The following is an 11476-nucleotide window of genomic DNA, read 5'->3' as shown; positions in this document are numbered from 1 at the left end:
CGGTGAGCGGGGCTGGGATTAATCCTCAGAAGAAAAAAAAAAATTACTCTTCAGGGTTTGGAGTCAAGAAAGGCAGGCAGTGACTTCCTCACAGAATGGGCTTTATGGCTTCTGTTACCATCCCAGCCCCCAACCCCTTGTCCTGACTTGCCTTTACTTCTCCTCCACTTCCCAGCTTCCCGGAAGCACTCAGTCGCCCTGACTTGCTAATTCCTGCTCCTGGTGGCTGCTGCTCCACGTGGTGAACAGGGCACTGTTGGCAGTGCTAAAGCAGGCTAAGCGGGACCCTTAGTACTGGGGTTGGACCCCTTGGTACTGGGCCCAACCTCTTAGAACTTGGGGGTGTCCCCATCAAGAAGGTTTGACCAGAACCCTAAATCCCTAGGGTTGGAAGCTGGAAATGCCCGAGAGTGACATTTAATTATGGAAAAAGATGGTGAGTGAAAAAGATGGAAAACTGAAAGACAGACAGAGAAAGACAAAGATTAAGTGACAGGAAGAGAAATACAGACAGTGGGGAAGAGCATAAGGGACAGAAACAGAGCCTGAGGGAGAGAGATATTGAGAAGATAACGAAGGAGAGATGGAAAGTCTGAAAAGAGGGAAATAGAGGCAGAGAGAGAGTGAGAGAGAAAGTGACTAAAGGGACACAGGGACCAGAAATGAGAGACAGGAGTAGAGCAGTGGAGATAACTAAGGACCGAGCAAGCAAGAGAGGAGAAGAGTAGAGGAGATACTGACTGAGAGACAGGGACAGAGACACAGACACAGAGAAATAAACAGAAACAGACTAAGACACAGAGAGAGACAGAAAGGAAGATATCCAGAGAAACAGGAGGTTGAGAGACACTTAGAGACAGAGACAAGTTAGACAGGAAGAGACTGAGGGAGAAGGGCACAGTGAGACAAACAGTGAGAAGCAGAGACAGGTCAGGGTCTGAGGTCCAGAGAGAGACATGAAGCAAGGCGCCCAGTCCAGGAGCTGAGCAGAATTTGAGCCAGAAGCTGATTTGCAGGGGGAGGAGAGGAGCATAAAGAGCCATATTTCTTTGACATTTAAAATAACAATATTCACGATGAGAATAATCACTTATATTCACATAACTCTTTGTCTGTAACAAAGCACTTTTAGTTGGGAGTGAGGACGTTTGCAGACACAAGTCAGTTTTATGCAGAACAGGTGCTAAATCCGAATTCTTGGGAATTTCCTCTTTCAAAACAAGCTTTCTCTTGTCCAATAAGTGTATACATCCAGGACTGAGGTGGCCACACAGGGAATGGTGAGGATGTGGGGCTCAGACCCCACCCCTAACCTGGCTCTTCTTTGCCAGACCAAGCCAGGTCTGCAGCTGCTGGAAGATGTTCTGTGGCGAGGTGGAGAGAATTTGGACGGTCAGACTCCAGCACTAGTAGAGAGCAGGAACATGCAAATTAGTATGCAAGTGACAATGCAAATCACCCAGAGCTTTTTCTCTCTTACCTGGCGTGCTAGGCGGAGGCTGGGAGAGTCTGAGGGTCTCTCAGGTGCCATGTCCAAGCAATGAGAAGCACTAGGGATGAGAAGGGCTGACTCTGAGGGTCCCAAAGGCTGTGTTATACTTAGCACATGCCAGGGGTCTATATCCCCTGGAAAGAAAGGAGAGAATGGTGTGTTGAGCTGGGGCCAGGTAGACACTAAGGAGTCAGGTTCTGATAGCATGCTCACCATTAACAAACAGCACTTGGGTGGCCCCTGGGGTCTGGCCACCATAGTAGGAGTTCGTCTGGGACACAGCCTGGGCTATGGATGAGGCTGAAAACCCGAACACCTGCTCACATAGCTCTAGTTTGGAGGGCAGAGCTGGGAGCTGGGAGAAAGGGCATCCAGGGACCTCACAGGTGACATCTGTGGAGAGAGGTAAGTGTGGAGTACATAGCTAGCCCCCTACCTCTTTAATAATCGTTTACAGAGCTCTCCCCACTGATGACCAAGACAGCTCCAGACCCTCCTTTCAGTGAGTTCATGGTCCTGTCAGAGACATACTCAGCCCCAGACAGCGATGGCCCAGAATGACCAGGGCTGTTATGGACAAAGGCCTGGAGTAGGGGTGGGGCCGTCTCAGAGGGAGCACAGTGGGCTCAGGGACAGCATCCTGCAAGGGATAAGACCTTAAGGAATTAGCCGGTGTGAGGCAAACAAAGAGAGAAAAGAGGAAACCGCATGTGCAAAGGTCTAGAGGTGAGAAGGAGCCTGGAGTGCTGAAAGCACAAATTGGACACCTGCTTAATATCCATAGCTCCCCTGTGCTTTCAGGGTAAATCTAACTTCTCAGCCTCACATTAATTCATTCCTTCCTTCACCATTTATTTGAGCACCTACCATGTAGTCAGATATATGTTGAACAATATATTGGGAACATAGTGACAACAAAACAGCCCCAGGCTTTGCTGTCACAGGACTCACAGTCCAGAGGGGAGATAGGCAATAAAGAATGTATGCTAAGACTGTGGAAAGTGCTAAGGAGAAGAACACGGAGCTAATGGGGTAGGGGGCAGGGAGGCAGACTTATCTTGAGAGATCGTGCCCCCCTTCCTGAGGAGGGGACATCCTGTGTTGACACTTGAAAACAAGTAAATTGTGTGAAGAGGGGAAGATAAGTAATCCAAGAAAATGCCTGAGGATTAGGAAGATTGGTGTATCGGGGCGTGGGGTGTCAAAATATGCAAAGCCCTGTGAGGAAGTTGCATTGTATGGGTGAAGGGAAGGCCTAGAGACCAGAGAAGAGGCTGGGTCAGGGATCCAGGCAGGAGAGCATGGGGACCCCTACCAGGACAGCAGAGGTGGGAAGAGAAAGGGGTTGGGTGAACTGCAGAGTTGTCCAGGATAAAGAGTGGGCAAGACTCAGTGATTGACAAGCTATGGGGATGACGGGAAGGAGGCATGCAAAGCACTGTTAGGGTTTCTAGCCTGGTAACTGGAGAGGGTAGGGCCATTCCTGGGACAGGCACATAGATGAAGAGCAGATTGAAGGGATGATCACTCATGTTGAGGGCTAAGTGTGTGAGTGAGAAGGTACGTGAGGGCCAAGCACACATGCACACTCTAGTACGGCTGTTCACCCCACACCCCACACCTGCAGGTTAAACGAGGCCCAGCAGTCCAGCTAGTTGTCCTATGGAAATGAAAACGAGTCCAGACTACCTGTTAGATGGCTTGTCTGGGCATAGCACAGAATGTATGTTTTGGGGGTGAGGGTTAGGCCAGTCACTCACAGTAGCCAAACTCGGTACAGGTCTGGTACAACCACTGCCGGTCGCCAACGCCGGCCACTTGGGGTTCTGTGACCTTCAGCTGTGCCACTGTCTCTGCTCGAGAAAAGCTTAAACACTTCTGGCCCAGGCTGTGTGTGACAACCTAGGGGACAATATACATACATACATACATTCATACATACATTCCTCCCTTCCTCCCATCAAGCCAGAGCATGGAGCCATAGATCCCTACAAGTCAAAAGTCAGAAGTCAGAAGAGTGAGTCCCTGAGTTCTCCTGGGAGTCAGTCGTCAGAGGTGGTGGGGACCTAGGTCCCTGTGGGTTAGAGATTAAGGTACTAGATGACCAAGAACATCTTACCTGTGAGATCTTGGACATGTGAGAATATCTTAGATCTCAGTTTCCTCAGCTGTGCCTACCTCGAACTATTGTGAGAATTCAATGAAATAATAAATGTGAAGCACACTGCACACTACTTGGTGCAGACAGCGCTGGAAAAGTGACAGCTGGATTGCAGCTGTGGATTCCGAGGCTGGGATCCCGGTCTCTAGGAGAACTGTGTCCCCGGGGCTACCTTTTTTCATTCTATAAATACTAATTGAGAGCTTGCCGTGTGCTAGACGCTGTTGCAGGCTCCAGGAAGAGGCCAGAACAAGGTAGGCAAGCTAGATAGTAAGCATAGTCGTTAACATTTGCATACGGTGTGCCAGGCTCCCTGTTGAGTGTTTTCCATGCCCCTACTTCATTTCACCTCCGAGGTCCCTATGAGATGTCATACCCACTTTACAGATGAGGAAACTAAGGTGCAGAAGGCTTTACGCTTGCCGAAGATCACACAGCGGAGGTGGAGCAGGAACCCTTGTCTGCCGACGCCTGGCGGTGCTCGGGGGTGCTCACCTGCACTGCCCGACGAAGCCCGCGGTAGGGCGCAGGGCTGCTGCAGTTGTCCCGGTCCCCGAGGAGGAGTCCGCAGAGCTGTCGCACACTCAGCGGCGCTCCCGCTTGCCCGTCGTACTGCACCGCCCCTCCCACGAGTGCCTGCAGCGCCCCCAGCAGCTCTGCCTGGTCCGCAGCGCGCCCCAGGGACCCACATGCGCCCAGCTCCGCTCGCAGCGCTGCCTGAGCCGAGCCGCCCGCGCGCAGCCGTCGCTCCACCTCCGCAAAGGCTGCGGACGCAGCAGCCCGGCACTGTTGGGAGCGAGAGGCAGCGTTGGCGAAGACTCGGACCCGGGCCCCGGCCTTTCCCTTTCCATGACCTGCATCCTCCCTGGGCTCCCCCACTTTCCCGGCGCCAGATTCATCCCGGGGGCAGTTGAACGCCACTCTGACCCGAGGCCCCGCCCTCTTCCGGCTCCTCCTCCGGGTCGTCCCCCAGGCCCCGCCCCACAGTGGAACAGCCTCCTGATAGGGTCTTCCGTCCCCAGGCCCCGCCTCCGTATCAGCCCCGCCCCTGTTGGGTCTCCTCCCTTCTTGGTACCCGGACCCATCTTCAGCTCCCGCCTTCTTCCCAAATCCACCCATCTCTCGGGGATCCCAAGTCCATCAGACACCGACACCTTGCAAGCTTCAACCTTTTCTTTTGGCCCCCATCCTCAAGGCCTCTTCTCTCTCCCTATCCCCCTCGGACTGGGCCCCACATCCTACCTCCGGGGATCCGCCAATCGCAGTGTTCATTAGGCTTCTAGACACCACCTAAAGTCCGACCGCCGGAGAGTATCAGGTGACTCCGACCACTGAGGCCCTCCTCCCCACCCGGACCCACCGCCCGCCATCCTTACGTCATTATACTCGGAGAAATCCAGTATGGCCCGCACAGGAGCGGAAGAGGCGACGGAGGCGAAAATGAGATGGGGAAACTGAGGGAAGAGAAGTTGTCAGCCTGGGGGCTTAGGGACTGGGATCCCATATCTTCCCGCCCCTGTGTCACTCACTCGTTGTGTGATCTTAGGCAAGTCCCTACCTTCTATACACGGGACTCCCGTGAAGGCAGATTGTAGGAAACTCTTCTGGGCCGAAAGGAGGGTGTGGGAGGAGGGAGTGTGGCGGGCAGGTATTCTATTATCTGAGTTGGGGACCCCAGAGTCCAAGTTCCCGCCCCCCAGTCCTCTCAGAGGAGTCCCGGGACCTTCAGCCTGGCCCAGGCAGCCAGGGAGCCGGCATAGGAGCCTCCGAAGCAGAGCCAGGGGCTGGAGAAGGAGACGTTGAAGAGGCGGGAGAGTGCGAGGCGGGCAGAGACCACATCGGCCAGCCTAGGGTCAGAGGGGAGGCTGGGTCAGTCCCCATCACCGGGAATCCCTGAAGATTCCCCCATTGTATAGGCGGGAATGGAGAGTTCAGGGAGTCTGGCCAGAAGCTAGGGCTCTTTTCTCATGATGTATTTCTGAGGACTCCCCATGCCCACAAACTCATTTCTACATGAGTGCCTAGGTCAGGGGAGACCCATCTGGAAAGCCTCCACCATTCCCTTCCAGACTAGGTGGGAGAGGAAAAGCCTCCAAGGCAGTTTGGGTGAAAATCTAGCCTGTAGGAGAGATCAGAGAGTTAACTGGGGAGCCAGAGCCAATCAGACCTTGTGGCCACTGCAAAGCTTTTGCCTTTACTCTGAGTGTGATGAGAGACATGTGAGGGATTTGAGCCGGGAGAGAGGTGATCTGGTTTATGCTCTAATGATCACTCTGCTTCATCTGGAAAATAGACTGGAGGGATCAAGGGCAGAAACAAGGAGACCAGTGAGGAGGCTGTGTCATCCAGGTAAGAGATGCTGGTGGGCTGGACCAACAGGCCATAGTGAGACAGCAAAACGTAAGAATACAGTGGAAGGGGGGGTTGGGGGAAAGGGAAGGAGAGAGACCCAGAGATGGGGAAAGAAAGAACAGGGCACTGAAAGACAGAGGCAAAAACATGGGACCAGAGACTCAGAGGTCAACTTCGGGCAGTGGAGGAGAGAGACACAGATGCAGAGATGCCAAAACACAGACATCCTCAGTCCCATGGCCCCAAACACTTTCCCGACCCCTACTCACGCATGGCGGCTGGACAAGAAGCGGAGCTGGGCCACGTCGAGCCCCTCAGCGGGTATACTCAGGCCATAAAATCTATGTTCCAGACCTATCACCAGGGCCCCCCAGACTGGGGCCAGGGTTGCAGGGTGCCCTGTGAAGAGCCCAAAGGGGGTGTGTGTGAAGTGGGTGTCAACTCCTGCAACCCTCAGACCTCATAGCACTGCAATATGCAACTCCCCTTCCTGGCCTCCACCAATTCCTCAGCTATGTCTTTCCTCACCCTTGCATCTTACCTCTCATCACTGAGCCAGGCCCAAGGCTGCCTTCGCCCCCCAGATGCAGGAATACAGGCCCATCCTGGCTGGTCCAATGTTGGTCATTTACCCAATACCGCTAAGAGGTAGGATGGGGAAAAAGAAATAGGACTGTGAGAGTTCTGACCTGTTCTTTATTCCCTGTTCGCTCCAGTCTCTCTCCCTAATGGATCTCTGTATACTTATAGTATCTGAAATAGGCTTGTTTATTTACGTGTTCATTTCTCTCCTGTTTGTCTTCTCATCTAGAATGTAAGATCTACAAGAGCAGATATTTTTGTCAGCTTTTTCACTCTTATATCCCCAGGGTCAAGAGTAGTGGCTAACACTTGGTAGGCACTTGCAGTATATTGAAATAATAATTGTAGAATAAGTAATGAATGCAGATGGATTTAGGAATAGGGTCTACGTGAGATGACCTCTGGAGACTGTGGATAGAGTAGGTGTGAAAAATGGTAAATCTGTTCATTCATTCAGTAGATATCTTCAAGTGCCTATTGTGAGCCAGGTGTGGTTCCAAAGACGGTCCAGATTTTTGCTCCATACTGAGACTTGGTGGTGGGTTTAGTGTTTAATCTGAAGGATGCGGGGGCGGTGTTGAGGGGCAGTGAGGGAGTGAGAGTGAATGACAGGGAAAAGGAAAGACTGAAGGACAGGACCTGAGGGACAAAAAAAGTGGGAGGCTGAAGAAAGGAAGGGGAGACTAGGGGGTAGAGGGCAAATCCAAAAAACAGAGGGGCTAGACTAAAGGGCCGTAAGGGATTCTGACAGCAGGCATCGGATAAGACTGAGGGGGAGAGGGATGGGGAGACAGAGGTGTAGAGATAGGAATGGAAAGCAGAGACTGAGGGGCAGGGTAGGGAGACTGAGGAGGGGGGCAGGGGACACAGTGGACTCCCCTTCTCCGGGCCTCACCTGCAGGAAGGATCGTCTGTCAGAGGCATTGAAGGGGTCCAGTGGCTGCTCCAGCCACCCCTCTTTTGGGAGGGCCACACCTCCCTGGTCCAGGCTCAGGCCCAGGCCAGAGCTCTCCTGAAACCGCTGAATGTGCTCACTTAGGCGCCTAAGGAGGGAAACTGTGGGATGTGGAGGGGAAAGAGTCAGGCCAGGCCCCCTTAGGAGCCCCTGCCTGACCCTCAGGATCCTCCTACCTGGAGCTGAGGACCCCCAGAGGGAAACCATGAGCAGAGGGCCCAGCCACGGGACAGGCCGAATGGCCATGCTGTCCAGTCCTCTGTGCAAGGGCTCTAGGTGCTGTGTTCTCCCCGCTCACTCAAGACTTCAGCTAACATTCCCAGGGCTGGCCTTTAAATTTATAGTCTTTGATCAGGAGCTCAGGTTTCTTTTCAGACTCCTGTCCTGGGACAGGTCAAGCTTCTGTTGGAACCACTAAAGCGAGGCAGGGACGCCAGAGTCTGTATATGGAGACCTGCTGGTGTGGCCCCTGGATATCCAATTACTTCTCTCTCTGCTCCCGATATTCTCCTCTCTTGCCCCCTGATCTCCCTCCCCTCTGGCCTTCAGTCTCCCTGCCTGTGCCTCAGTCTCTTCTTTCCTTCAGTCACCACTTCTTTCTACCTCAGGACCCCCTCTTGCCCTCTTCCTCTCTCTGCCCTCAGCACACTTTCAGTTGCCCCAACACTCAGTCTGTCCCTCTCTTTGTTTCTCGCTTCTCTTTCAGTCTTCTCTCTACTTCAGTCTCTCTCTCGTTTAGTCTCACCATGTCTATTTTCCAGTCTCCCCCTTTTCTGCCCCTCATCAACCCCACCCCCAACCCTCTGACCCACAATCTCACCATGTTCCCTAGAGTCCTTAGAACACTTTGAATATCTCAGGCTTGCTCCTGCCTCAGAATGCTTGCTCCTGCCGTTCTCACTCTGTGGATTCCTATTTCTCCATAAACCCTCATGTCGTGCTCCCTCACCTCAGTCAGATCTCTATTCAAAGGTCAGATAGGTCTTCCATGGTCAGCTCTTTACAAATTGTCAAACCTGTAAGTCTCCTTTATTCTTTACTCTTCTTCATAGCAACTTATCACTATCAGAAGTATACATATTTTATATGGTTCATCATCTGTCTCCCAGACTAGAAAGTAAGCTCCATGGGGCTATGGATTTTCATCTCTTTTGTCCATTGCTAAATGTTGGGTCCTTACTACAGTGTACATAGTGGGCAATCAATAAATGTTTGTTGAGTGAATGACTAGTCCATCAACTAATGTTGCTAATTCTACTCTAAAAATTTATCCAGAATCCAACGACTTCTCCCCATGTCCAGCGCTATCACTTTCTTGTAGTCACCATCATCTCTGACTTGGACTATCAACAAGCCTCTTAGCTTTATCTCTATCTTCAAAACGGACATATTTTACTTCTGGACAATGCACCCTTTTCAATGGTTAAAGCAGATGTACAAGGTATGTTTGATGGGCCACAAGACAGGCTGTTCTAGTTAGCATAAAGTTCACGCCAAATCATGTGTAAGTCACAATGACTTCCCCATATCTCAATATGTGAGGTGGCAACCTCGTCTGGGTTTGGTTTCAGGGTAATGCTTGCCTGGTAAAATGTGTTTGGAAGAGTCTCCCCCTCTTCTACTTTTTGGACGAGTTTGAGAAGGACTGGTCTTAATTCTTCTATGAATGTTTGGTAGAATTTACCAGTGAAGCCGTCTGGTCCTAGACATTTGTTTGTTGGGAGGTTTTTGGTTACTGATTCAATCTCCTTGTTAGTAATAGGACTGTTCAGATTTTCTGTTTCATCACGATTCAGTGTCGGTAGGTTGTATATTTCTAGGAATCTATTTCTTCTAGGTTGTCCAATTTGTGGACGTATCATTTAGTCTTAGGCAGGCACAAGAAGGTGAAACTTGTTATTTTGTGTGAAAAAGGTAGTTTGCCAGGTGGCCGGTTAGCTCAGTTGGTTAGAGCGTGGTGCTAATAACGCCAAGGTCGCGGGTTCGATCCCCGTACGGGCCAACTCGTGCTTTTGGCTCTTCACTTACTAAATACTCTTGCTGCAGGCACCTATCAAATTGGAAATAACCCCGCAGACGTAAAATTGGGATTAAATGTTGACTTCATTTGTTCTTCAGCAATGGCACCTACCTTCCTTGTCTCCCCCTCTGCTTCCCCCCCACAGGCCCCGCCCCCAGCAAATATAGTCCCAGCAAGAAATGAAATTTAGATGTTTCAGGTTTGACAAAGGTGCATTTTCATCACTCAATACTTGAAATACAAAACCAAAGTTCATTTAAGGAGGGAGCAATGTTGGTAAGGCACAGTCCCTTTGAAAGAGCTAATGGCTGATGTTTTCTGGGAGGGGGCTTAAGACAGGCTTTCAGAGGCCAAGTGGGTTGACATATTCTATGGAAGCATGGTTATTGGGAGGAAATGCTTTTGTTTGGTTGGCACTCAAAGGTATGTTTATTGGAATGAGTGCATCCCTGGCTGGCTCACTTTCAGAAAGCAGGGGTTGACAGTGATTGGTTGTCATACAAAAGTATGTTCACAAAACAATTGTCATGGATAGATTGAATTGGTTTAAATTCAGGTCTGGTGGCTACTTGTCACCACTGCTACAGGACAATCAGTCTCTTCCTAAGTTTGTGATTAGTATGTGTTCTCAATATTTTACTTTGGCATAAAGCAAAATTAGTTGTCTAAATATCCAAGTAATGTATAATAAAACACTGATTTTTATTATTAATGACTTTTCATTAATTTTTTAATTACCTTGAGGGTATTATGCTAAGTGAAGATAAGTGAGACAGAAACAGACAAATTCTGTATGATCTCACTTACATGTGGAATCTAAAAAACAAAAACAAAATCAAAATCGAGTTCACAGACACAGAGAACAGATTGGCGGTTGCCAGAGGCGGGGGTTGGGAGATGGGCTAAATGAATGAAAGGGGTCAAAGGTACAAATTTCCAGTTATTAAATAAGTTATGGGGATGTAAGATACACCATGGTAGAATAGTTAATAGCACTGTGTTGAATATTTGAAAGTTGATAAGAGAATAAATTCTAAAAGTTTTCATCACACAAAGAAATATGTAACAATGTATAGTGATGGATGTTAACTAGACTTATTGTGGTGATCATTTTGTAGTATATACAAATATCAAATCATTACATTTTATACTTGAAATTAATATAAGGTTTATGCCAATTATACCTCAATAAAAATACTGACCAAAAAAGAATTACAATAATAGAACAATAGAAAAACTCTTGTGTATGTAAATGTATGGGGACTCCTTTCTCTGATATGCCCTTTCTTGCACCCACTAGTCACCCCTCCCAATTCAGCTCTGACCCAGACACTGACAGGCCTGGATTTCCCTCAATATGCAAAGGCAAGAATCTCTCAGGCCATGTCTTTGCTCATTAGCACACAGTATGTAAAAGGCCAGAGACAGAACCTGGCACTGGATGGACCAATGAAGTGAGTGACATATTCCTTTCTCCTGGTTTTATAAGGCAATGGCGGACATAGGTTTTTGAACTCAGTAAGCATTGTGCATTGCCAACAAGGGATGGACTCCTTCTGCATCAATGGTTTTAAGCTTGGGGAGAGTTGCCCTTGGACCTTTTGTGCTTGTATGTTACAGCTGACACAATCCTCTCATATTATCTCATATTATTGTATGGGATGCAGAACCCACAGATAGGGAGGGCCGACTGTAAGGAACTTAATGAGCCACAAATTTTGATATCTGAGGGGATTTCAGGAACCAATCCCCGCAGATGCAGATACCAAGGGGTGACTGCATTTATTTGTTTTTGTGGCTTGCAATAGGTGCTTTATGATGTTTATAAATTAATTCTATTCCAAACCCTACTTCAGGATTTAATTTCATCTCTGGTTCCAGAAGCCTTCACAGACTTTCAACACAACTCCCCAA

The 11476-nt window shown here is 49.6% G+C and overlaps 1 protein-coding gene and 1 non-coding gene across 2 annotated transcripts; one reads left to right on the top strand and one right to left on the bottom strand.

Moving 5' to 3' along the window:
- Positions 1–1295: 1295 nt before the first annotated feature.
- PRSS16 (serine protease 16) lies at positions 1296–7788 on the bottom strand. The gene is made up of 12 exons (XM_061195836.1): positions 7719–7788; positions 7483–7643; positions 6547–6646; positions 6275–6404; positions 5377–5500; positions 5030–5107; positions 4896–4943; positions 4149–4439; positions 3253–3394; positions 1706–1885; positions 1481–1626; positions 1296–1364 (listed from the first exon to the last, which is right to left on the bottom strand). Exons 1-12 carry the CDS (start codon positions 7786–7788, stop codon positions 1296–1298), a joined length of 1539 nt encoding a protein of 512 aa, XP_061051819.1.
- Positions 7789–9470: 1682 nt separating this feature from the next.
- TRNAI-AAU (transfer RNA isoleucine (anticodon AAU)) lies at positions 9471–9544 on the top strand. The gene has a single exon. It is a non-coding gene; the product is annotated as a tRNA-Ile (tRNA).
- Positions 9545–11476: the final 1932 nt, after the last annotated feature.

The sequence above is a fragment of the Eubalaena glacialis genome, chromosome 7, assembly GCF_028564815.1.
Source record: "Eubalaena glacialis isolate mEubGla1 chromosome 7, mEubGla1.1.hap2.+ XY, whole genome shotgun sequence".
NCBI lineage: Eukaryota > Metazoa > Chordata > Mammalia > Artiodactyla > Balaenidae > Eubalaena > Eubalaena glacialis.
This window is presented reverse-complemented; position numbering and strand designations above follow the sequence as displayed.